The sequence below is a fragment of the Pygocentrus nattereri genome, chromosome 10, assembly GCF_015220715.1.
Source record: "Pygocentrus nattereri isolate fPygNat1 chromosome 10, fPygNat1.pri, whole genome shotgun sequence".
In the NCBI taxonomy this organism is placed as follows: Eukaryota; Metazoa; Chordata; class Actinopteri; order Characiformes; family Serrasalmidae; genus Pygocentrus; species Pygocentrus nattereri.
In genome coordinates this window covers 18978519-19006515 of record NC_051220.1, presented here as the reverse complement: position 1 = coordinate 19006515, position 27997 = coordinate 18978519, and the positions used below count along the sequence as shown (strand labels likewise).

Below are 27997 nucleotides of genomic sequence, written 5' to 3'. Positions count from 1 at the left end.
CCAGACAGATGGGCCATTGGATCACAGCCCTTGTTTCCACGACGACTGCTTTGGCTGCAGCCAATAGAGAACCACGCGACACATGGCCTATTACAAGAGCCAAGCCAAACTGGCTTTTATTAAGGCTTAGAGAAAACGTGTGCATATATACAGGAGTAAATTTGCTAATAACTAAAGCTATACAGCAACTTTAATTAGTTGCCAAGTAACCTTAAGATCAAATCTTAGGTCATGTGGCTGTATGGATCAAAAGGCAAATTCCAGCAGAACAATAAACAATAAACCCTTTGCATAAATACATGATAGTTTTATAGTTTTATACTAATTTCATATAAAAAAACATTCAACATAGAGCAGTTTATCACAGAAATAAACATTTAGGTTGTAGAACAGTGTAAAAAATAGCCCATCCCAGTATATCAATAAATATATAGTAAATAAGTACTTTGATACAAAAATCAGTGGATAAGTAAGTTTGAAAAAGTAACCCTGATGCTATACAGTTTGAAGTTAAAATTGGCTCCAAAAGGGGCGACTGTATAATAAAATAGAACTTTGGAGAAAGCTTAGCTCTAAAGCGGAGAATAACCTATTTGACATTCTAACATGTAATACTATCAACTTGGCATCCTGCACTCAGAAACTCTTGTACATCTTGTCTTGCAAGGTGTTTTTTGGTTCAGTAACAGCAGATGATTTCCAGGAACAACACATTCAATAATACACAGAATATGTACATATCATGCTTGGTGGGAACATTTAGAGCCTTGGGCAACCATGGAGCTATTTTGGAAATATCCAAACATGTTAATATGGTAACTGGATCAGAATTATGCAAATGAATGGTGACCTGTGTTCCTGCACAAAAGAATGCATCAGCCTTGTCACATTAAGCATGATTTGTTGGACTGCTGTCAACAGTGAGGTTTACTCATTTGTCTTCTCAGAATATCTTCCCTCTGTCACATGCAAGGATTGCGCAACTCTGTTTTAAGACAGATTACCTGCTTTTCGGATGAAACTGATTTGTCCCAACAGATTCGTACACACAAACACACTACACGCTCAAAGTCACATACGTACAAAAACAACACTGGTGACACAGTACCTCACAGAGTTGTTGAACACGAGGTTTTGCTGTATGCGCTAAATACTGCTCAGTGTTTGTGTAAATGAAGAAACCAATGAGAATGCCCCAGACTCCCTCTATCTACAACAAGACCTGCAATTGGCCCCGTTTACTGCATGCATACAGCTCTACAAAGTAAAATTTCCAGTGCTGTGTCTTTCAGAGATTAATAATACCGACAGAGTATGAAGTGGACATCTTCTTTTAGAGTGACTCTATTACTGAAAATGTTCTGCTTTGTTATTCTTACCAAAATATAACATATGGCTCATACAGGTGTTTACACCAAGATCATATGTTTTTGTGCTCAAGAGATTTCACTCACACTTATGCATAGATGTGCATACATATATCTCATTAGCCATGTGTACCAAAAGCATATTGGGGTAAAAAAAGATTCAAAAGCAAAGGCCTAGGCTACACATAGGAAAATATAGATGTGGAGTGCACAGAGCAAGGCCTAAGGTACCTACAAGGCCATAAAGACAGAGTCATGTAAACAAGTCCATGGGGTGAGAGGTGAAGACCTTTTTAAATCTCAGTGAGGGTCAGCTTCACCATGCCCCCCATCTCCTCCATATGGATCTGGAAGGTGTCCTCATTGGAGTAATGCTTAATGATGTTGTCATCCATGTTCACCAAGATCCTGCCATGATGAAACACAAAATGGTAACCTTAGTTTTCCCTTTTTTAGCAGTAGAAACAAATCTTTTTCTGAAGAGATCCATGGACCTTACCCTTTTTTACACTTCTTGTAGACCTTCCCCAGCTTCTCGAGAGGAACTTCGTACTTTTCTGAAATCTGAGAAGAAAGAAAGAAAGAACATTTAATCTCTTTTCACAAAGAAGACAGCATAGAAGAGTTTGATGAAAGTACTACTCCAGCAGTTTATTAAAAAGCAACAGCTACAAGTATTTGGGTGAATTATGTGACCTCCCCACACTATGACTTAATGGAACATTTGTAAACCAGAGTGAATGGGTGCACTGCCAACTCATATCATAGGTCTTATCTTGGCATGAAGGCTTATTGTAGTGCGTTCCCAACCCCCTGCCAACACTCGTCAGCTCCTTCTGCCCATTCCCGCCACTAATGCCGATGAATTGTGTGTGTAGAATGTCATCATCTACATGCACATACGCACAGACATACACACCCATGCCACTCACACCCACAAACAAATGGTGGCACGCCATTCCTCAGAGTTCTGGCCTGTCTGCATGCCATCTAGTTGGCAAGCCTTTTTCTATGACACCTAAAGCCATCTGTGTGCCCTGTTACCTAGATCCTTCTTCATAACAGCCATAAACAGGCTCAGCACCACAAAAAAGGGAGGGGGACAATGCCCCCTTAGTTGGAATATTGCCACCCCTCAGTTTTGTGTTCCTGTTTTGTCCAAGGTAGCCTGCCCTTAAAACATGATTCAAGGAAGTGATGTGGTCCTAGCTGACCAAGCTGTTTAGACTTTTCAGTCAATATGGCCTAATTTGAGATATGAGATGAGATTTAGCTGCATGCTATCGTTTTTAGTCTGGCTGACATCTATTTTCTGTTGATGTGTGAAAGCTTGACTTTTAATGGATCTGGCTGAGACTATAGTAGTTACTTTGCTTTGGAACTACTACATTTTAACGTTAACAGTTGTTGTACTGTAGAACAGTAGGAGGTACTAAAGGTCATCGTGTGTGAATTAAACTCATATTAATCTATAGATCTTTAGGGAATATTTCAGTGCATAACGAAATTCCAGAATCCTCCTCAATTTGATGTGATTATTTTGGTACAATTCAGAATTTTTAGAAACTATACAGAATCAAATGTGACTGGATAAGCTATTCACACAGTAGTGAAATACAGAAAAAAACACTGAGATTTTTGTGGAATTTTAACTTTTAAAAATAGCTTGACATTCTTATTTTGGCCAAGTAATGAGCACATACTTCACTGAATACATTTATAATTGGCGCTAACATTCCAAAATTAATGCTGTTAAAATCTTCAGATGAATGATTCATGATGCTTCAATGTATTTTTTACACCCATACTAATTACTCATTATTAATAATAACCCTACACATTACTCATCCACACATATGCACAACCCAGTCTGCGCAGAGGATTCCTTCAGTATGAGCTTGGTCTGTTTTGGAGTGTGGAGTTAGTAGTTTGTGGAGCTGTGCTGAGCTCTTATTGACAGCAGTCCTCAAGCTGTCCTTTGAGCCTTCTGTTTTCTGTGGGTTCAGTGACCTGATTAGACCTTAGCCCCTCCAACCCCATGCCAGTGTGCCCCACACGTTGATCAGTGAGGGGTTTCAGAGCAGATCACACGTGTCAGTTACACTCCCCTGGACCCTGGCTCACACTCTGTCTCTTCCCGAGGATTGTTTGGGAGACACTCTGCTGTATTACAATCTGAGCCATGGCTTTAGATAGCCTGTGTAATTACTGAGGAGATGGCAGCAAGGAGGAAAGAGGGATAGAGATAGTCTGTGTATGCACACGTGTGCATGGTGGGAGATTTGACAACAAGGCCACCCACAAAGATTCTGTCCCACGATTTAGACACAAGTCTACCACTATACTTATTTGCCTCTCTCTAGTGGTGTGTCCTCACACGACCCATCTGCTGCAGCATTCTTTAACATTCAAACTACAGCTTTTCAGGGAGAGAGATAGTTTTCATGTGAAAAAACACTGTGGTCATTTGTTTTATTCACAGATATACATATTTGAAACCAAGATTGCCAACTTATGCACTGTGTTCTCACAACTTTCTGCACTATTGAATGGTTGTGATGTAACGTGAGTATGCTTTTAGAGGCTTGAACAATGCTAAACAGTGCTATTAAACAATGATGTTTGAATTCTCTCACCAACATTGCGAACAATTCTGACTCTGTAAGTTTCTCTAGAATAGAGGACTTGTTTGTTTACTTTGTTTACATATGTATGATATATGAAACATGAAACATCTTACCACAGCCCTTAAATTAGCATTTTTGCTATATCTGCAGTGGGGAACATGTCTACATTTTGTCCATAAACAACCTTGTATTTTGTGAAACATCAAGGGAGAACCAATGTCAGCCAAGTGGCTTCATGTTGCATTGCACAGAATGATGGGATCAGCTATCAGTGCCTCCTATATGTACGTTTATGGTATAATCCATCACTGGCTTGCTCAGGTTCGGATGGTGGAGGTGGGCAACTTTGTTTTCAGTCTTGTCTGTGTCGGATAGTGACTGTAGCCTCAGGCTCCGCTTTGTCGCTGCGTAATGATGTGTTAGCCTATGTTCTGACACTAAAAGAGATGAACTCACCGCTTCCACCAGTCCTTTCAGTGTAGGAGTCTTCAACATGAGAGCATCAAAAACCTCCTCGCTCTCCTTGCGAACATACAGCAAAACTGAAAGGACCAGAAAAATGTGGTCAGATGTCATGACACACACAGAGACATGCACGCACACACACACAGGCACGCATACACTTCCTCTGGACTTCTCGAAAATGAGATCAATGCAACGAACCCTGAAAATAAAACAACAAAAACATTTACCAGCAAAATTAAAGTCAATGTCATGCATTTTGCTGTGGCCAAGCCTTCATGTGGCTTGGGCAGCAGTTGATCTGCTCTGGGTGTCCTTGGCTCCAGTGATTCTGCACCTCACGACTGTTCCCTTCAGTTTGGGACACTGCCCAAACCCACAGACTGACAGCAAATCCCCCCGTATTGCCTTTTGACTCAAGACTGCAGGAGGAGAGGGCAGCATTCCACAGAATGCACAGAAAAGAATACACAGAAAAGGAAGTGTTGTGGAGCTCGGCGGAGGGTACTAAAGCTGTGGATTACACACTCAGCTTCCCAAAGCAGAGACTTTGTGTTGGTTTTGGAGCCAGGCCTGGCCAAACACACACACACACACACACACACACACACACATACGCCCACACATACACACCCACCCCTCAGCCTCTAACCCGAGCCAAGGAGCAAATAAGAGGGGTAGGAAAAAAAACAACACGTGGGGAGGCTGGCAGGGCTTCTTTGACCAGCTACTGCTGTTCTTTTATTAAACTTTAGCTCAATGACTGTTTGTTGCAGTGTTCGTGTGCATGGGTGAGGGATCTAATCATGTACTGATGTGAATTTCTGAAAAACAACAAATCAAGTTCTTCAAATCCCTTATAACAAAAAACCAAATAACACTCAATCACAGTCCTGGGGACATTCTGTGATTTTCCTTGTTCAAATGTTTATACTAATATTATCTTGTATTTTCTATACTTCTTTCTTTATTACATTTGTAAATAGGCTGATATCTGTAATCCTAGTACACAGTGAAACTTTATCAATATTGAGAAAACGATGTAATTGGAATTAATGAATAAAGTTTCTAAGTTCTGTATAGCAAACCTGTGAAAAACAAATCTCATCAAAATTAGCTGACCTGTGTACTTAGGGGATGAAAGAGAAAACAAAACTGTGCACAGCAGGGAGTCTCCTGGGACTGTGGTTTGAGAAACACTGTCCTAAATTGCTGGTTATTACTATTGAGATATGTAGTCTAATTAATATCAGCCATTAATTCTACATGTTTTGCCAGCACCTAATATTATTGTCCATGATATTGACCATGCAGTGTATATAAAAAGTTGAACTAGCATCAACTGCCCTTCATTTGTGGGTCAAAGGTTGTAACAAACACAACTGTCTGTGTTTGCTGAAGTGCAGCTATAAGCATGCAAGATTTAACTCTCAACCTCAATACTGTTCCACAAAATACCGGGTCGACATACATAAACAGAGGAACAGAGAAGCAAGCAAATGCATGAGACACAGACTATTTATAATGTGACCTACCATCCTAATGGGACTGCACCATGGTGACAACAACAGAGGTACGACACCAAACACACACACCATTATTCAAAAGATTTGAAATCACTTGTCATATTCATCATTTTAATTATTTTATATACAATAATAACAATAATAACTTGTGTCACTTCCATATCTTACAGTCCAGGTTTAAATATTATAAAGTACAAGGTATTTTTTTGTTGTTTTTTTTTTGTTTAGTCATTTTATCATTCACAGTGCTGTTCATCTCATTTTTTTACTGCTTCCTAGAAATGATTTGAAAACTGTGAAGCTGCACAAGACTAAAATTTCATATCCCTGAACTACACTATTGATTTCAAACTTCTGAACCACAATTCCAAACGTTTAAACAGTGGCACACAAAATTTATAACAGCAACAGAAAAACACAACACACCTCTCTTTGGTTCATCCACCCTGGCCAATTTACTGGGAGGAGATCCAAACTCCTCCTCTGAGTAGGGTAATCTCTTCATCCCGGAGCTGAAAGGTAGAGAGAGATTAGGTAGATGAGTGTGTTTCTGAGAAAAACACATCATCAGCCATTGACCCAAGTGGTGCCTCCACCTTTCCTGGTAGTGCTGATAGTTCAGCTAAAGTTGACTTTTGCTCTGTAGTACATATTACGAACCCTCCCCTTCTTCTCTTTAAAGAACAAGCCAACATTAGAGAGAGAGTGGCAAACTTACCCATCTTCTGCATCCTCAGAAGAAAAAGGCTATAAGGAGATAAGAAGACAGCAGAGAAAAAATAACATTACTCAGTTGGCAGGGACACAAAAGAACATTAACAGTTAGTGTGAAAAGTATTGCCAGCTTGTACTAAAAGCATGATAAAGCCTCTAACTGTGTTCACAAGTTTCATTTAAGGATGCATTACATACTGTTTTAAAAAATATTTCCACACTCAAGAACCTTATGAAGGAAATGACAGAGAGTGAAGGGACAGTCAGTGAACAACATGGAAATAAAAAGCTTTTGAAAGCAGCTTGTTAATATTAAAATATCAGCATGCTACATTACCACATATTTGCTTTTGATTGCTTTGATATTCAGCAGAAATTCAGATATTAATATTCAGCCACAGCAAACCCAAAGACATAGGCTATACTTAGAGCCAGGTAAGTTGTTTAAAATGCTTGATGGGATCAGCAAGCAGCACAATTCCCAATTTTAATCAAAAGGATATTTCTTTATATTGATACTTATTTGAAATAATTTGTTTGTTTATTTGTTCAGCAAAAAGGATCATGACAAATTGTGATTTGCTGAATAATGTAAATGCAATTAGCTTTCAAACACTTGTAACTAATCAGTTGCTTCTGCTTATTGCTCTGTTATTATACATATGATGTTACAATTGAGTGGTCTAATCAGGTTGCATAACATTTCAAATGCGGTTTTCAAGGCTCTCAGTTTTATATTGTATTAAGCTATAATTCATATATAGCTATACCCATCTCCCTGACTCTTGAATTTCCTAATCTGATCGATTCAACCCTTCCTCTACTGCTGATGCCATTTGTTATAATAAAAAGATGTGTGTCTCTCCATGTCCTCCTAGAAGATTTGTGTGTGCTATCACTCCCATATAGAGCCTAAGGTCACATCTGCTAAAAAATGGTCATTTCCGGTGCTGTGATATTAGGCTGAGAATTTGGCCCTCATCTATAGATGAGAAATCAACCACATCAGAACTTGCCCATTAATATCAACTTCCTGCTGTGAAAGTACATTCAGGTATGAGCCTGGTTACGTGAGTATTTTTAAATAAAATGTAGTCCTTTAATTTGCAGTCATCTTAAATTTCTTTTAGTTCATGTGTCAGCTATTTTTGACAGATACAGATCCAGGGATAGAGGATCATAGCGTTCTCCTCTGTACAATAAACAGTAAATGATCGTGCCTCAGTGTACACATGTTGCAGGAGGTGGAGGTCTTCACCAACTGCTAACTGACTGAACCCACTTGGGGTTCAGCGAGGTTGCCATTAGAACTGCACCACCACTCTGTGCTAAAACAAATGTTTTTCTGTCTATGATAGGACAGCAAACGGGCAGATTTATTTTTGGCTTCAGCCTGATCTGGGGGTCAATACCACATGAACCCAGCACGAAAACTACATTACGACTTGCAAGAGTGCAGCAAGAGAATAAGTCAAAGGTCAATTTCAGGGAAGCCTCTCACCTGTGCTCTAATAGAGGACATGTGGCATCAGCAGTAGAGGAAGGGTTGAATCGATCAGATTAGGAAATTCAAGAGTCAGGGAGATGGCTATAGCTATATATGAATTATAGCTTAATACAATATAAAATATGAAGCATTATTAAATGTAAAAAAAAAAAATAATAATAAAAAGATATTAGACATGAAAAAGCAATAAGCCTCTCCTCTGCAACCATGTTAACACTGCCATGCCTAAAATCTAATTTAGCAACCTAGCTTATCTCCAAACATGGCTACCCGTGAAAGAAAAGAAGTCAAAGTATGCCCATTTTGAATTGTAACTCAAAATGTGTTTTGTTATTGTAATTGTTACAAGTACCTGGTTTACGATTCATCACCAGAGCTATCAGATTCATATCTGATAACAGCCAAAACTGCCATAAAGAGCTCACTCCATGACATTGAGAGAGCACGCAACTCCCACGTGTTAGCAAAGAACCGCTCTGAGGTCATGCTGACCTGACTCCTGTTTTTTTTTTTATCTCTAGCGTGAGTTTACGGGAACTTTTACTGCTTATATGAAAACCACCAACACAGTCACATAACTCTCAGCGAGTAGCGACATCTGTAGCCAAAGTCAACTTCATTTAATTCCAGTACAAGGCAGCTTTCTAACTGCATAAAAGCTAAGATCATTATATTCTATATCATAGCCAGGTTGCAAACATCCATTGAAAATCACTACCTAATTACTGTTCCCTACATAATTACTTTTTGTAAAACAGTGTTTCTCAGCCCAGTCCTTAATTATTTTCTCTAAGCTAATATTTCTCAAGCTAAAATCAGAGGTGGGAACAAGTTATTATGTTGCATATAGCAAATAACTTTCAAATCTTCACACTAAAGTCCTGAGTCAAGTCTCAAGTCTTATACTTTGAGTTCTAATCAAGTCAGACTGGCATGTAGTATATATATGCTGTGTCAGACCAATAATAGTTGTGCTCAGAACTGCATACAAATGGGGACAGAATGTCACTGACAATGGAGTGTAGCCATGACATCTCAGCCTACATATAAGCATTACTGTCAGAACAAATCCTTGCGTCTCTAAAATGGTAACTTTACAGGAAAAGTAAATTTCATGTAACAATTTTTTCCAAGCAATTTTGGGCCATTACAACTGGCCCATTCATCATTCCTTTTTCAAAAAGACAAAGGTAGACTGGACTTTTCAAAAAGTAAAAATAAAAGAAAAATAACAAACATAGATATACAATGTTTTTGCATGAGATTGACAATAAGCAGTTGCTTAGGGCCCCTCAGCCACCAGGGAGCCTTGCAAGAATCACAAGACACAGTGAATTAATGATTAGCATGGTAAAAGCAGTTGGAGAGGTCGGAAAAAACAGAGAGTGCCACTTGAAAGGTGTCCAAGCAAAATATCTTTTAGAAGATACTTGTACACAAAATACTATGATCAGGTGGGAGGATGGGAGGTAGGTAGAATGTCACCTGGGGTCCTCAAATGTTCAGTGCACAATCTAGATCAGATGGTCTGCAGGCTGAGACCAAGTGCTGTGGGCTGTTAAAGTTAAGCTGTCTTTCTGATTTTGTCAAGTCAAGCCTTAAGTCATCAAATATGTGACTCAAGAATGACTCAAGTCCACAACTTTAGGCTTTAGGTACACTTCTACTAAGTACTCTCAGATCAATATGGCTTGCTTCAGTTATGCCAGGAGCTGAGACAGAGCCAAAATGAGGACCACATGATGGGCTTTGATGACTGGGCTGAGGAACACTGCTGTACAAGTAAGAGGATGGTGCATCATGACTGAATCAGATGTTCTTTAGTGCTGTGTTGACCACTTATTTGATTCAGTGGCAGCAATGTGACTGCTTTTAGGAACATGTTAGTTTCGAGTGTGTCTTGGACAAGAGGAAGTTGCTGATACTCACGTGGCGCTGGAAGTTTGCAAAGTGAATGTCTGGAATGAAGAGGACAGGCTGTGTTTCCAATTCTGTCATCATCTTGAAAGTGGTGATATCACTGCGCTTGTGCAGGAGTGGCACCTTGACATCCACATCTGGAGAAGAATGAAACATACACAAATACAGAGAATGAACTCTGTTGAACTGTCAAAACTGTTGTTCTCTAGGAGTGTAAAAATGCAGTGATGCATTGTGATGCATCGATCTCAGGACGCTGAGTCAGTTGATTTTGAAGTGGTGGAATTAATTATATTTATTTTAGTCAAAATATTCAGGACACTTTCAAACATGAATGTTTATGATTCATTTAATTATTTACTAAAGGACTATAATCAGACTGTAATTGTATCAAGGTCAGAAATACACCTTACCCCTTAGAAAAAAGAATGCTTAAAGAAGTACTCCACCCAAAAACACCCAAAAACACTAATATGACTAAGGATGCCTCAAAGACAATGGGACCCAGTTAGCAGCATCATTATTCACTTCTGAGAACAAAGATGACTCTAACTGGCAGCTGGAGGTCATACTCACAAGGAGCCAGGCCAGTGTTAACTTCAGGACATTTAACCTTCCTGCGTGACTGCTTGCGCTCCTCATCACGGATCTTGCGCTCAGCGCCCTTGTCGCAGAAGACCTTGATCTGGCAGTATGCACGGTGGATGGGCTTGTTGCTGCGGTTGTTGTAGCTGTAGGTGTCAATCTGTAGGTTGAGGGGGAGACCTTTCACTCCCTTCTGAGAGGAAAAGTCTGTGCTCAGGCAGTTCACTGAGATGAAGATCTGAGGAAAGTGGTGAGTTGGAGAGATGTCAGCAGAAATTCTCAATGGAGCAACACAAATCATGGTAAAGAATACACTCTGTATCTGAAAAGAAAACAATGAACTCCTTCAAGGGCAATTTCACAATTTTTTCAGAATTTCTGCATAATTAAATCAGTAAGGAATAACAAAATTTGTGGTTTTTATATGAAATGCTCCCATCTAGAGAAATGTCAAGTCAGAATTCTGAAACTTTCAATGCCTCTAAAAGCTACATCACAGGAAGTCATAACACTATATGGTTACAAATATGTTGCCTGATGCCTGATACATTGTTTTGAGTTTTGGCCTAAAATGTAAAAATACATTCATGGCAGGGAAGTGCATCCCAGGCACTGTAAGGCAGAATAGACCCCAAGGGAAACTTTTTTAGATGTACCACACATTTAACCATTACAGTCATACATATAGAAACAGAGAAGGCATACAGTATATAGGTTCAGACTTGGTTTTAGATATTAAATTAAATGTTTATATTTGTATTGTAGAAATACTGATTACTAGTTCCAATCAGCACCACATGAAAGAAATCTGACTACTTCACATGAAACCACTCTAAATGACTTTACATAGAATTACACAGAAATGTAAAAAAAAATCCCCTTCGGAATTCCCCTTTAGTGTCACAGGCCTATCACTTGTTTCATCATTTACTCATTCACAAAAATTTTAAATTCTCACTCATAGAATGTAAACATGTCTTGAGTTATATGTTTTTTAACCGACTACGTACACTAGCGGTAGATGCATGTCTCCCTCTATTGGCTGTTTTGTGCAATTACATTTTTCTGTCTGTCGCCATGCATGGCTGTTAGATGCGATGTCTGAAATACTAATAATCTTCTTCTTCTTCTTTCGGCTGCTCCCTTTAGGGGTCGCCACAGCGGATCATCTGCCTCCATCTTGCCCTATCTACTGCCTCCTCTACTTTTACACCAACCATCTCCATGTCCACCTTCACCAGAATATACAATAAGAATGTATGAACAACTCTAGTCATTTAGATAATAAAACTTGGAGATTACTGCAAATATTTATACAACTCATGAAAACAGAAATTTTAAAAACATGTGCTGAGGTTCTCAGAGGCACCTGAGAATATTTGAATCAAAAAGCTGTTTATCTAGACAGTAAGCATTTATTTGCTCAGAAAAAAAACTGATATTAGAATGAATACAAATAGCTCATACAGTAAACAGTGCTTTATGTATGTTTAACTGTTTCCAAACATCCCACTGTTGCATCCCAGCATTACTTGTTACCATCTAATACCTAGTTTGACTAATCAATGCTTCATTATGTTAAAGCAAGTGTGCTGGTGATGGAATCTGATCCATGCAATGTCTGGGGCATCTAGGAGAAACCTGGAAAAAGTTCTGTCCTTCAAACTAGCTCACGTTAACATTTACTGTTTTCAAAATAAGGATTTCCTTGTTGCTTTTTAATTTTTAAGTTTGTTTGCAACTATTCTAATGATAAGTGGCATTTACAGTCAAAAAACACTTAATGCCAAGATAAACTGTTTTAAACAATGTGCTTAAGTGCCTAGAACTATTGCACAGTATGGTAAATCAAGCAAAAAAAATTATGTAAAATAGAATAGATAAAGTCTTCACAAATGTTCTGAGAAACATCATAAAAAACTGGACAGGACATATAAAACTGCAACAGAGTCAAACATTTCAACAGGTGCCCTGAAGCCACTGCCTGTTATTTCTGAAGTATTCATTAGGGGGCGCAACAGACATAATTATACATATTCCATTTCAGTCTGTTTCTGTTACTGCATTGTGGCTGTACACAGGTAAGTCAATAATTCAGTGGATACAACAATCAATAGCATTTCACTCATAATTACTATCTAATATGAAGGCATAATATGAGCGTTCTGTAATCATTACATTATCACATTAATAAACATGAAAAAGTTAATATCTCTGACTCACTCTCTCCCTCTGTCTCTTTGTCTGTTTTGTGCACACTTAGAAACACACAGTAAACAGACAGCACTCCAGTGCCTCTGCACACGGATGAGTATCCTATGACCCCCATGCATATCTTGTGATCTACATCCTGGATTTTAGCACACAACACATACTTCATTTTGGATATGACTCATATGAATACATTTTGCATTATCCTACATAAACAAGGTTTGGGCTAAAAAGGAAACTAGGCCACTGACCACTTAAGGAGCTTGAATCTCAAGTCAAGCGAAAAGTGGCTGAGCTGATCAATGGAAGAAGATTAAAGACAAAATCTGGCTGTCATTTTGTGACGAGTTGCAACAGACTCGTCTTGACCTACTCGTTGAACGAGATTCTGTAAAAGCTGTCAGTGTGTGTAAGTTCTGGCTCTTGGCTCCTCTACTTTGTTTCCTCATTCTTGTTTGTGCCATTGCATTAGTGAGCTGCGTGTCACCCAAACGTCTCTTTCTGAATGCATCACCTCAGCACACAAAAGGCCTGACAGGTGAAATGGGCTGAGAACTGATTCTCACCGACTAGAGTACTAACACTCACACCCAAATACATGGTTTCTCAGCCACACAATAAGTATCTGCCCAACACAACCAACTATACTTTCTATTTCATCATGCATTCGGCATAAACTATTAATCAATATGAGAAAATGCATTTACAGCCTGAACAAAATACAAGGCTTGGAAATTCCCCAATCTGCACTTCCTTGCAATTATTCACTCTTGATTACACCTTTCTAACCTGGAGAAACAGCACGCTGGGTTTGTTTTACCTGAATGACGCCCATTGTTTGACTAATCACAATGTCCCCTACGTTGCACTGTCTATTTTGAGTGTAAATCTCCACCATAGTCCTTCTTTCCTAAAAGGTCGTATTTATTTTAGAATGGGCTTCTACATGCACGCTAACACAATAACCTCACAATTCAAAAAGGACATTTTTCATTCCTCTGTAAATATCTGATGACCTGTTGGTCTGTAATCTGACTGAATGTGCTAGTATGTAACCTGCCCAAATGTCTTAAGGCAATGTGACGTTCCATTACAAGAGGCAAAGTAAGCATTTGGTACAAGCATACAGTACATGCACTATATGTATCAATCCTGAATCCTGAAATTTGAAGGTCCAGTAAGTAAAAATATTACAACAAGTAAATAATACCATAGCTAATTACTGTAGGTGTGGAATTTCCCACAGAAATGAAAATATAGGTTCATGACTGTGCTGAGCTTTTTAAGCAACCCAAAGGTGGTAACTACAAAGCTGAATTTTGAATTTCACTTCTTTTCTTTGTATCTTTCCTGATTTTAAATTTAAACTAAAAGAAAAATTAAAAAGGCCTTTACTAGTTTACCACAATAAATCTATTTATAGACCACCTACATTTACAGTTTATCACTGTTTTGGTGTAGGTGACAATGGAACTCTTTAAATTTGACACAACTTGCTTGATTTGTGAGTAAACAGCAAATTTCTTCACTATTGCTATTTGTAACAGACAAAAATTAGTATCTTATATCAAAGTTTGAAAGGTATAGCACAAACAACCACTGAGTTATAAAGGCTGGGGACAAAAAATATCACAACCCTCCCCAGACTTCCTTTCAGAGTGATAATGTGTGCTTCAAGCCCTACCTTTGCCTCCTCGTTGATGTCCCATGTGAAGGATATGGCATTGTAAGCAATCTCCTCGATGTTACTGATGGTATTGAAGCTTTCTTTGTAGTCAGCTGTGGACATCAGAAAATGATACAGTTAGTAACAAAATAGGGAGGGATTGGAAGGCCAGAATGATGTTCCAGTAGAAAGGTGGAAATTGTAGGAATAGACATGAAGTAATGCTGTCTGTTTGCACATGAAAGGAGAAGAGAAGAACAACAACTTCTGCTTGACTTGGTGCTGTGAGCTATTAATAGAGGACAGGTAAAACTGGACTCAGCCACCTCTTAAAGGGATCTTAGGCGTCTCTATAGACTGTGGAATTACACTGTCCAGCAATGTAAACACAAAAACTCATTCATGTCTGAGTCACATAAAGATAGGCCCTATCCAGCCATGTTTTAATTTAATGACATCTTTACTGTAACTAGAGGCAGATAAAGACTTCTAGACAACTTTTATCTAAGTTACCAAAACCCGTATGTACTGAAAACAGTCTATACATTGACATGTAAATCTCCAAGTGAGCAAAGTTCACTGACAGTTGGAGCTAGCTATCTCACTGGAGGCAAAAACAACACAGAGAAGCTTCACAGCCTTCGGTTATGTTGTCTTCTGACCTTTGTTGTATGTTGAGCGTTTAGACTGATTGCAGCCTCTCTCTTTTTCCAGGTACACTCAGACCGTTTGCCTTGTCCCCACCTGCTGCCCCCATTGACTTCAGTTTGTGGACGGTAAACAAATAGGATCATTAAGCTCTCTCAACCTCCACATCCCCCCTTACCCATCCATTTCCACTGTAGCATGACTGTCCTTTTTCATCTACAGACAGTTCACTGAGGCAAACTGACAGAAATCACCTAATCACCTAGGGGAATCTCTATATGCTTATGTCATTCATTTGTAAAGACATCATATGCATAACTTGTATTTCACTTGAGTACTGTGTAAGAAATTGTACCAAGTTCAAGAGGTAAGAACAGGGTTGGGGTTTCTCTTTTTAATGTGGCAAGATTATCGTTATGCATATGATTGCGATAAAACAGAGACAATGGGACTGCTGGTGAATGGAGAATGGAAGTCCAGCTATGATGATTCTTCTGAGTCGTGCTCTCTTGTTCACCATTACAAATGAATGAAAACCATGAGCAGGCTTCAAGAGGGTAAAGAAGAAAGAAAGAACCTCCTCACCAATGTCGATGCACCTCTGTTTGGCTGTGTGTTGCCTGGAGTGCCAGTACTTCCAGTGCTTCAACTGATCATCCCTGCATTTCTCCTCACCAAATACTACCATCACAACACTCTAAAAAAGCATGGCGCAAAGTGAAGGTCAGCTATATGCAGTACAATGGTTGATGTTACCACAGAAATACAGTACTGTGCAAAAGTAGGAGACGATCCTTCATTTATTGAATTTCGAGCCAATTTTTTCTAGAGATATTTCTGAGAATAACTTGCAAAAAGGAGTACGGAAGTCAAATGAGTGAAAAAACAGGAGTTTCCAAAACTGAAGTTCAAAAATGTAGTAAAAGATTTAAAAAACCACCATTTAGAAGACTAACAACTATACAAGTAGACCACCAAAGTTGTCCACTTCAGCTAAACACTACTTCAAGCTTTAATCTTTGAAAGACAGGAGAAAATCAAGCTCCACTCTTACTTATTGTTATGTGCAGCTGTCAAATACAAATTTGCAAATAAAACAAAGACACTGCACAACGAATCTGTTTAACATTCAATAAATGAGGAATGGTCTGACTTTAAACAGTACTGTACATACATACTCCACTCACCCTGACTTTACAGATGGGGTGATGCAGGACCTTGCTATTGTCAGTCTCCTTTAAAGTGATGGGGTAGAACTGTCCCTTGTTGAGGTACGTCATGGTACCATCACCTGACTTCTGCCGGAGAGACTTTGAGGCTTCCAGTGTGTATTCAAAGTTATTACTGTGAAACAAGCAAAATTACATCTCTCTTATGACATTCAGTTACCGATCCCCACTGAGACCAGAGTGTCAGTAATCATAATTAAATACACTCACTAAACAATTTCCACTATAGTTGCTGAGATATGAAAATGGGTTATATTTGCTGGAGGTTTACATTCATTTGCTTGTAGGCTTCAATCATAACACTGTAACGGCCCTGACTGATTTGCATAGGCCCTGACTGAGTCTACTGACATAATTCGTTCACTCCCAGGGGGTGATGCCCTCAAGAGAGGTGTCTCTCTGGAGTCTAATGCATGGTGGCTTACCCCGACACAGTGTCGAAAGTGGCATACTCCTCCTGCGCCATGGAGGCCATCCGTAACTGGAGATCCCCTGGGAATGAGAACACCTGCAAAGCACAAAAGAGCGGGCGAGAGGACCCGGCATGAGTGCAAACAGCCACGCCGCGGCCCTGCTCCCAGTCAGCTAGAGAGCAGAGCCACAGGACAAACAAAAAAAAGAGCTCTCCCCCGCTCCCTGTGTGTGCAGGGTTTTGTTGGGGCTTTCTAAAGTAATCCCCTCCCCAATCTAGGTTTAATACAGAGAAGGGGAGAGAGAGCCAGAGAGAGAGAGAGAGCAAGAGAGAGAGAAGGCCCAGGCTATTGTGGAGAGAAAAATACAGCACTTTATTGTGCCAGCGAGACAATGGCATAATGACATGCTAGCCGCTATTCTGGCTATGTTCAAATAACATTACAAGCAGCACACCGCCCCACTCTGGAGTCTCCTATAAACACGATATCATATAAGAGTGGGAGACAGGGGGAGTGTGAGAAAAGAAGAGAAGAGAAGGATGGAGCTGTTGGGACACAATGGGCAGCTAAAGAATTGATGGGATCGGCTCCATGACCTACCTCCTGAGTGCCGTCCTTGAAGGTTTCTGGAAAGGTGGAATCGGGTGTTCGAGGCTGAGTGTTGGGGCTAAACTGATTGTGAGTGAGCTGTCGGTCAAAAACCACCGCATGATTATCCGGCTCTGAACAGTGGGGATTAGGGACAGTGATGGAGAAACCGTGGGACGGCCCTTCTGTCTTGACCGGGTAGTTGGGCACCGCAGCGATGGACACTGTGACAGTGGTGTCAGGTGAGGGGAAGAGGGCCTTCTTGTCCTGGGCTGCAAGTTGGTTCCCTGGAAGGACAAGGTTCCCTGGAAGAACAACCCCCTTCAGCACCTGGATCCTGTTGTCGGTCGATGTCATGGAGGTCTCAGGGAGCTGAGCCATGAGGTTCCTGCTGAAAATGAACCCAGAAGTCAGACAACAGGAACAACAGTACCAACCATAACCACTGCTTTGAAGAACACATCACCTTTTGTTAGGATCCACATCAGAGCCCAGGATGTCCGCCTTTGGCTGGGATATTGTCCTCTTTTCCCGTGGCACCTGGGGAAGGCAAACACAGCCTCTGTCAAGCATGTTATATAATCTGGTGGGCATACAGTGCTTTCTGTGCACTAGTTACTAAATTTGTAAGCTGCAGTTAATATCTTACGGTGGCAGGTTTGGCTAAATTTGATGCTTTCGTTGTCAAATGCTAACCAATAAATTAATATATTTGGTCAATTCTGAACCTTGTCTTTTCATGCATGGAAAATGTAATGGAGCCACACACGAAGAGATCATGCAGGAGGTTGAAGGTTGTCTGTTGTATATGAAAATACTGAATAAAATATCTGCTCTTCTCTTTTCATAGCTCATAACATAAATTCCATTGCTTGTATTGCTACAAAACCATCTCATTTTAAGTTATCACTTGTTTCACACCTTAACCCTTTAGATTTCCAGGGCTATTACATACTAAGGCTTATTATTCAATAACTTTCATTGCTTTCAGAGTTTCAGTGCAAATTCGTTGAGCTATTCTTATAGAAGTGTGCAATAAAACTTTGGGCCTGCCCATGCACCCTGGCCATTTTAGAGATTAACAAAGAAAACATGTCATACTGAATCAGGTAGAGTAAAACAATTAGCACTTAGTTAATGAGCAATGATTCAGTTCTCAGTTGCTGCTTGACTGGATATATCCAAGATTTTGCCTTTGGATATTATCAAGATCATTCACACCCCAAGATGCTGAGAGTTCCCAGGCTGTCCTGGGATCATTATTTGCCATTTCCACCTTGACACATGGATACAGAGAAGTTGATCAGTAATCTCCAAGATTCATGATGCATTTGGGCCCAGGCCTCATACCTTGTAGTAGTCGTAAAGCAGGCCCAGAGCGGCTGCACTGTCTTCATCTCCATTGATGCTCATCATGGCCTTGGTGGCAGCAGTGAGAGGATTCTCCAGGAAGGACTTCCAGGCTTCATCCTCACTGGTGAATGCACGGCGCTGGTTGTAAGCTGGATCATTCTGTAGCACCAGCACCGCCCGCTTACTGTTAAGAACAGAGAGGAGGATGAGAGAGAAGCAGCAGTAGTCATTTGTAAAGGTATGTACCAATAGATGCAAGGGCTCAGGAGGAACTACTCAGAAGTCCCAGGCGAATGTGGAGGCTGAAGGAACAAAAGCCTTGATCAAGTGAAAGAGTCATACTGGCTTGTTGGTGTCACACCGGCTTGTGATAAACTAAAAAATAAGAAACGAACATTGTTGTGGTATAAAAGCAGTCAAAAGTCCTCTTTATCACTCTGATCTACTGCTAAACCTGTCCGAATGTGGAACAAATCTCGGCAGCTTCCTGTCTGACAAGATGCTTTACTGGCTCTTCCAGTAAGACGGAAAAAGATCACGGTTTCTCATTGGTTAGCTGTCAGGAATCTTGATGGAGTGATCTGCCTTGACATTCCACAAACCATTGCTTTGTGTCAAAGCCCTTTTGTTTATTTTTTGAAAAATTATTATTGTTCATTTACACTCTCATACTCCTCCTCCTCCTCCTCCTCATCATCATCATCGTCACATTCTTCTTCTACAGCTAACTAATAAAATTTGACGTTGGGCCAGTCAATTAGCATATTTCACTAGTATGTTTTGTATGGACTATAATGAGACTCTGCAGCTTAGTAAGAGAGGAGCTGAAGGGTGAAGGGAGGAGGTTACACAAATGACGCCTTCAGACTGAGATACACCTTCTCCAGTTTGATTCCTTTTATTTCCTGATGAACGTGAAAAGAACTGAGGAACTGGAAAGGAAAGAAAAAAATTCACAACACAGTGGACTGCGGGTCTACTTTTAATGACACAAATGAATGGATTTGTCGCAGATCCTGTAACTTGGACTCCGTTAAAATGATCAAGTAAAAGCTCAGTCATCTCTCAAACACGGTGTGACTTGTTGCCATGGTGAGGAACAACTGAAACAGTTCTTGTTCTTGTTCAGTTTAATTGAACGTGTCGTGTTGACTGGCAGGTCCCCATTCACGTCAATATTATAATCGTGATATCCAACGCTGAGTTGCTATGACGAAGAAACGGCGCGTCCATATAGGTTAAAGCGAACGGATTAGTGCGAGTAATCTGATAACTAATTGTGCCATTCTTTAACTTTCTGTTTGATTTTAACCCTGCAACCCGATAGATCCGTTATCCTGGGACAATGAGCTCAGAACGGACACGCAATCCCGCTACTAAAACAAAAGGTGCGACCAGGCGCGAAATGTGTAATGATGAGGTTTAAACGGCATCCTGGCCAAATCCAGGGGGAAAAAAAGGTTTCTGCTGGGATTCCAAGTTACAGGACCTCACGGTCACCTTAAACTTTGTGAAGAGAGAGAGAGAGAGAGAGAGAGAGAGAGAGAGAGAGGGAGAGAGAGAGAGAGAGGGAGAGAGAGAGAGAGAGTGTCTGGTCAGCGGTTTGTGTGACAAGTGCAGCCTGTATGTTGTCGTGACCTGGTGGGCTACCAGTCATCCACCGTCTCTGTGGCGATGTGGCACCGAACTGTGTTTATATGTGCGAGTTTTAAACGATGTACAAAAACGCTTAAACACACTTTGTCCCCGGCAAGAAACAGGCAACGCCTAACAGGTGTACAATTTCACTGGAGTCAACAGCCTCCCAGCCTGTGCCCTGGAATTCAAACGCATACACGGAGGATTTACACGTTGAAAAACTCTTAATGTGCATCCAGTCAGTCTCCAAATGTAAAAGTATTAAGTGCGCGAGCTGACAGGCTGAATGACATCAGTCCCTCCACAAGCCAACGACACTGGCGAGGCGACTCCGTGACACAACACAAGACAAGCGGGACTAACTCAAATCCAGACTCGTTCAGGCTGAACCTCCAGCTTAATCCTCCTTTAAAACAACCACAGCAGCTCTACTGAGACTGTGCGAAGGCGCGCGCTCAGGGCGCGTGAACGAGCTGGCTCGCGCAGCAGGTGCAGCTCCACCTGTGAGGGGAACAGGTGAAGAAAAACCGAGCCGCTTCTCAGCCCTTCGGTCAGTCTGACGTTTACCAAACAGCCACTACGCGCTTTCACAGACGGAACTTCTCCTCAGACAGCAGCTCTGCTGATTGTAGCCGCAGAGCTAAACCGACATCTTGTACAAAATACGTTAAAAACGCGCTCGCGCCAGTCAGCGGACGCGCTCCGTCTGTACAGTGGACCTTGGCTAGTGAATGTAGACACTTACTTGTCATGCTCCTGTGACATCTCGCTCGGTCGGACTGGACTTTCTAGTTGGTACTGTAAATCCGACCCGTCTTCTTCTCAGGAGAAGCAAGGGAATGAGGGCTATCTTGGAGCTGCGTGTGCGCGAGAACGGGTTTTGTTGGCTTTTCTGGCTTTTTGGGATATACTCAAAATTTGGGGCCGGTTTTACCTGTGACTGGCCGTGGGGTTGGGTTACACCTGAGGAGCGGAGCCTAATATGCAACGAGCCTGGAGGCAACCTCTGATTGGTTAACAAGGTCCGATAAGCGCCCTAAACTCTGAGGCTGAGAGCCAATGAGGTGGCAGGACTAAATTATAGCGGGACTTTGTGGAGTTGGACTGTCTGTGATTCTCTGAATCTGAATTCTTTGACAGATTACAAAGATCTGAATCGCACACAGACCATTATAAATGAGACATAGCTAACCTAACTAGTTACTGTACTTAGTTGCACATATTCAAAAGGGGAAGTTCAGACCAGGCTGATGCCTAACATGCTGTCTGATGCCTAAAATATTGTTTTATAATTTAAGATAAAGTTTTGGAATAAAATCTATTTAGTAAAATCCTTTCGTAGCAGGAACGGCACATGTAGGGTGTTGTATGGCAAAAAGTATCCAAAAAATGCCAATATTCTTGGATTTGTACCCATTTTCCCTACATAAAGTCATCTTAGACTAAAAAGTGGTTATATTTGCTTTCTAGATATCTGCAACTCCTGGATCCAATCACCACCGCTTGTAATGAAATGTGAGTTGGTGAGTTTCTCTTCAATTCGTCAAACCAATCTCACATCAAACCACTCGTAATAACTTTGTTTACATATTGATCATTGAATAATGCAGAAATATTGAAACCCACCTTTAAGTAAAGCCTATTTCCAAGTGATCAGTATTCCTATAGTTCTGTACTTGTACTCCAACATTCCCTCATACTCAGATTATCAGGGGACTAGTGACCATTAAAGTAGTATAATCTGCTCACACAACTACAAATTCTATACAAACACAATACATACACATACACACATGTCCAAAACATGTATTCCCATTTTCTACACCATTTCTTCTTGACATTTTGTGAAAATGTTCTGATAAATGGACCAGAAAGAAGCCCCAAAATCCATTAGAATAAAATCTCTTTACATTAACTTAAATTAAAAGTTAAGGGTGTTTTTGTCTTCTCCAGTAAAGTTACCATTTTGGAGATATTTGTTTTCCTTTGGACAGTGACAATATATGTATACACACTTGTAGGCAGCAGGATATGCATATAACTGTAACACTTATAAATGCACTAACTCCAATACTGTTTGACAAAAATAATTAGAATATTTTTAATTACTAAATTACTAAATAATCACTTGGGCAATATTACATAGGATACAGAGTGAAAAAGCATTTCCTCCCTGAAGCCAATTAACAAGTTTCACATTTCGGCTTCTCGTCCATTGCATATGAAAGGGGGGAGTCACTTTCTGCTGAAACCACAATTTAAAGAGGGGCTATTATGTGTTGGCATAGGGAGGGGACCAAGTCCTTAATGATGTTCAGTGTCCCTCAGAACTGTGACCAAATGTAATTCTGGTAGGTTTATTGTGTCAACCCCAAATAATCCACCTTTTAAAATTAAAGATGATCAGTCTGTTCACCTTAAGAAATAAAGTATTTTATAATCTGAGTCATCACCATGAAAGCACATAAAATGGCCAAATCTTGCTGTGTGGCAATACTGAGTATCTGCTTAGATGTACAAATGAGAGATTTCATCCAAAAAAGTGGTTGAAGGCATTTCATTCCAAAATACTGCACATTCATTGGTAACAGTTTTGAATATGATGAGTTTTTGAAAAGAATAACAGCTGACGTATAATGGAAGACACTTTATATCCTTTAATAAAAGTGGTATTCATTATTACATAGCACTAATATTTCTTGTAAGTGTAAAGCCCACTCTCAACAATATATATATATATATCATAAAAAATGGTATAATGCATTTTGGATGCAAACCCTTCAGTTAGTAGTAAATTAGTATTTTCAACAACACTTTTAGTCCAGTCAGGTCACGTCAAGTGGTTTTTATAGTCAATCCTCAATACAAATTTGTACATTGGAACTAAATGTTCTTCAGACCACATAAAGTACCACACAGAAACAACACAGGACTACACAAACAGTGTGAAATGACTACAGAATACACAATAAATGCAACAGACAATAAATTCTAACAGAACAACAATATGCACACAGACAAATAAACTGGGACTGTAAATACACTGCTCAAAAAAAATAAAGGGAACACTTAAACAACACAATATAACTCCAAGTAAATCAACTTCTGTGAAATCAAACTGTCCACTTAGGAAGCAACACTGATTGACAATCAATTTCACATGCTGTTGTGCAAATGGAATAGACAACAGGTGGAAATTATTGGCAATTAGCAAGACACTCAATAAAGGAGTGGTTCTGCAGGTGGGGACTACAGACCACTTCTCAGTACCGTTGCTTTCTGGCTGATGTTTTGGTCACTTTTGAATGTTGGTGGTGCTTTCACACTCGTGGTAGCATGAGCTGGACTCCCACACAAGTGGCTCAGGTAGTGCAGCTCATCCAGGATGGCACATCAATGCGAGCTGTGGCAAGAAGGTTTGCTGTGTCTGTCAGCGTAGTGTCCAGAGGCTGGAGGCGCTACCGGGAGACAGGCCAGTACACCAAGAGACGTGGAGGAGGGCAACAACCCAGCAGCAGGACTGCTACCTCCACCTTTGTGCAAGGAGGAACAGGAGGAGCACTGCCAGAGCCCTGCAAAATGACCTCCAGCAGGCCACAAATGTGCATGTGTCTGCACAAACAGTTAGAAACCGACTCCATGAGGATGGTATGAGACCTGATGTCCACACATGGGGGTTGTGCTCACAGCCCAACACCGTGCAGGATGCTTGACATTTACCAGAGAACACCAGGATGGCCAAATTCGCAGATTTTTTGCAAATCTTCACAGATGAAAGCAGGTTCACACTGAGCACATGTGACAGACGTGACAGAGTCTGGAGATGCTGTGGAGAGCGATCTGCTGCCTGCAACATCCTTCAGCATGACCAGTTTGGCAGTCGGTCAGTAATGGTGTGGGGTGGCATTTCTTTGGAGGGCCGCACAGCCCTCCATGTGCTCGCCAGAGGTAGCCTGACTGCCATTAGGTACCAAGATGAGATCCTCAGACCCCTTGTGCGATGATATGCTGGTGCGGTTGGCCCTGGGTTCCTCCTAATGCGGGGCAATGCTAGACCTCATGTGGCTGGAGTGTGTCAGCAGTTCCTGCAAGATGAAGGCATTGAAGCTATGGACTGGCCCGCCCGTTCTCCAGACCTGAATCCGATTGAGCACATCTGGGACATCATGTCTCGCCACGTTGCACCACAGACTGTCCAGGAGTTGGCGAATGCTTTAGTCCAGGTCTGGAAGGAGATCCCTCAGGAGACCATCTGCCACCTCATCAGGAGCATGCCCAGGCATTGTAGGAAGGTCATACAGGCACGTGATTAATTAGTGATTAAGTGACCCTTATTAGTCCCACAACGGGGAAATTTCACCTCCGCATTTAACCCATCCGTGAAGTGAAACACCACATACACACCAGTGAACACACACTACTAGTGAACACACTAGGGGGCAGTGAGCACACTTGCCCAGAGCGGTGGGCAGCCCAATCCGCAGCGCCCGGGGAGCAGTTGGGGGTTAGGTGTCTTGCTCAAGGACACCTCAGTCGGCTCTGGGGATCAAACCGGCAATCTTCCGGTCACGAGGCTGGTTCCCTAACCTCCAGCCCATGATTGCCCAACACACACATGTACACACACAATACTGAGCCTCATTTTGACTTGTTTTAAGGACATTACATCAAAGTTGGATCAGCCTGTAGTGTTTTTCCACTTTTTTGTGTGTGACTCCAAATCCAGGCCTCCATTGGTTAATAAATTTGATTTCCATTGATTTTGTGATTTTGTTGTCAGCACCTTCAACTTTGTACAGAACAAAGTATTCAATTAATATTTTATTCCTTCAGATCTAGGATGTGTTATTTGAGTGTTCCCTTTATTTTTTTTGTACATTTGCAAATAAACTGGGAATGTAAATAACCATAAATAAATATTCAAATAGATTGGGACTGTATATAAAATAGGACTTTATATTTTTGGTATATTTTTTACTTCTTGATAGATTTGGTGCTACTAGCTTATTATAATCTAAAAACTAACCTCCTAGAAAACCGTGATTAACAGCATTAACGGATCTCAAAATGTTTTATTATGTATAATGTGCGATCAAGAAACTATAAATGAAAATGAACACAACTGAAAGGATCAATTAAAAAAGAGAATATTTTATACAAACTGTATTCAAGTAATATGATTTGAACACATCGATTGACATCAAAACCAGCTGTACTGAAAATGAAAGCACATGTAATCTGCTACTTTCCACAGCACCTGCACACAGCTTGAAGAATATTTTAGTCACGATAAGTAACATATCTAGACTGCATTAGTGCACTTTCACTGTTGTCTACAACAGGCAGCTATGCTTAAAAGACATGGTATCATTTTTACTGAATGAGACAGTAAAACTATACAATTTATTGGGTACATTTACTGTGTCATTCAGTAAATAAAAAGAGAGCTAGTGAGAAATGCACAATATCTTTTCTTAGACATATTGTCTTGAAAGCAATTCCTGCTCCTAAATATAAACAAGTAGAAAAAACAACGCTTAAATATTAAAAGGGGTCTGTCACCATTAGTTTTACAAGAACCACCTAATGTTTTTATTTCAATTAGTTGGATTAAAGCAGATGCAATGACAACAAACAAAGGAAGACTAAATAACCAACAATGTTTGTGCCCTAAACATCAGCAAGCCATCTGCTAAAGAGCAGACAGAGTGGGATCCAATCCTTAGAGATCCTCAGGGATTCATTTGCATATGTTTTGACTTGGAAAAAACTCTAGTTAAAAGCAGTTACCAACAGTTACCAACATTCAAAACATTTAAGGCTGTGCAACATATAGAAAAATAAGCAGGAAAATATGAGGACAATTTTAAAATTTACATCAGCTAAATATTTTAGCTTTATTTCATTTGTATTTATGTAATGTATGTGGGGGGCACTTTTATCTGTTGTACATGGTAGCATTTATTCAGCATGTAACACATTTTTATTTGGGTATTTAGTTTTTAATTGTGTAATTACCAGAGGTGCACAGTAACTAAGTAAATGTAATTCGTTAATGTACTTAAGTAGTTTTTTCATGTATCTGTACTTTACTTAAGTATTTCCATTTTGGGCGACTTTTTACTTTCACTCCACTACATTTCAAAGTCTAATATCTTACTTTTCACTCCACTACATTTTGAGAAATCTGTCGTTCCTTTTGGTTTTTGTGTGTATAAAAACGTAACATGTCAAAACAAAAGAAGTGCAAAGCAAGAACACCAATCAGGGCACAGCAGTCACTTTGTTCTGAACTTGTTTTGACCTGTTGGTCATACCAACTCAGTGCAGCACACAGTTCAACGTCAGTGCAGCAGCATAAAAAATTGGGAGCACATATGACCAGCTAAATGATGGAACTAACCTAACTTTGTGAAAATAGAGCACAATATAGAAATATGTACACATATGCAGACGTGACTGGCAGGTTTATTTTTTTCTGAATTCATACAAACACTTTCATTTTATAGTAAATTAGTTTCGGTTAGTTTATGTTTATGAACAGAGACCTACAGATTAATATAGTAAAGGAAAACTTATTTGTGATCCTGAGATTAAAGCAAGTTTTTATTCATCTTGTAACTAATTTACAAAGTAATCTTAAACTGAAACTTTGCTTGTTTGTAACAGTGATTTCAGAGCCACTCGGTTCTCCCTAATGGAAACTGTTTACCTTCAGTGTTTTGTGCTTATGGTCATTTTAATAGACATCAGCGTCACTAATTAATGACATTCTATTAAAAGACTGGTACCTAGACAAGATAGACACTGGAGAATTTTCACCTAAATGAGTTCATGAAGCGAGTCATGTTATAAAAATGATAATAGGACATTAGAGTCATAATTAATCTTTTAGTACCTTTACTTTCAATACTTAAGTACATTTGAAGCCAAATACTTTTGTACTTTTACTCAAGTTGAGGTCTAGAGTAAGGACTTCTACCTTCACTGCAGTAATATTTCACCGTGGGTATCTCTACTTGATTTGTGTACTTCGTCCACCTCTGGTAATTACTATATTGTACATTTGTGTTTATGCATTTACTACATTGTAAATTTACTTAAATTTTTACATTTTATTTGTATTTATGTATTTACAACATTGTACATTTTGAACTATGCATTTGCTATGTTGTGTGTTTTTATTTTTAAACATTTATTTATTTTTGGTGTGTGTTTATTTATGTATTTAATTGTATGCAGTACATTTTCTGTGATCACAGCGCTCCCCATGCCTCATTGATGACTACTCTTGAGATGTTAGGAATGCAGGGAGTTCTTTATTTGGAGAACTTCACAACATCCAGATTACCAGAGATTAAAACTTTTAAATGAGACATTGTCAAGAGAAAACAAACAGCAGTTGCTCTTAGAAGAAGAGGGTTTTAGAGATAGTATCTGAAAACTAGACACCCCCCCCCCACACGCCACCCCTCCCCCAATTCAAACCCACACACACACACACACACACACATGCACACACACACACACACACACACACACA

The 27997-nt window shown here is 40.0% G+C and overlaps 1 protein-coding gene across 2 annotated transcripts; it reads right to left on the bottom strand.

Moving 5' to 3' along the window:
• Positions 1 to 88: 88 nt before the first annotated feature.
• grhl1 (grainyhead-like transcription factor 1) lies at positions 89 to 21345 on the bottom strand. Of its 2 annotated transcripts, none has more exons than XM_017713414.1 (15): positions 21200 to 21345; positions 18814 to 19000; positions 17930 to 18003; positions 17476 to 17854; positions 16888 to 16970; positions 16421 to 16577; positions 15819 to 15930; positions 14604 to 14698; positions 10700 to 10946; positions 10133 to 10260; positions 6701 to 6729; positions 6409 to 6494; positions 4451 to 4536; positions 1867 to 1931; positions 89 to 1775 (listed from the first exon to the last, which is right to left on the bottom strand). In XM_017713414.1, the coding sequence occupies exons 1-15, from the start codon at positions 21217 to 21219 to the stop codon at positions 1661 to 1663; spliced, it is 1863 nt and encodes a 620-aa protein (XP_017568903.1). In that variant the 5' UTR covers positions 21220 to 21345; the 3' UTR covers positions 89 to 1660. The 2 variants fall into 2 exon arrangements, with proteins under 2 accessions (XP_017568903.1, XP_017568904.1); XM_017713415.1 differs by having other exon boundaries at positions 17476 to 17851.
• Positions 21346 to 27997: the final 6652 nt, after the last annotated feature.

Bases quoted from the DNA above. Each gene is read 5' to 3' on its own strand.
- grhl1 (XM_017713414.1), bottom strand. From the start codon at position 21,219: ATGTCACAGGAGCATGACAA. The intron at 18,004-18,813 runs GTATGAGGCCTG...TGCCTTCCCCAG, and splicing joins TGCTTTACGACTACTACAAG to GTGCCACGGGAAAAGAGGAC. The intron at 15,931-16,420 runs GTGAGTGGAGTA...ATGCTTTTTTAG, and splicing joins ACCCCATCTGTAAAGTCAGG to AGTGTTGTGATGGTAGTATT.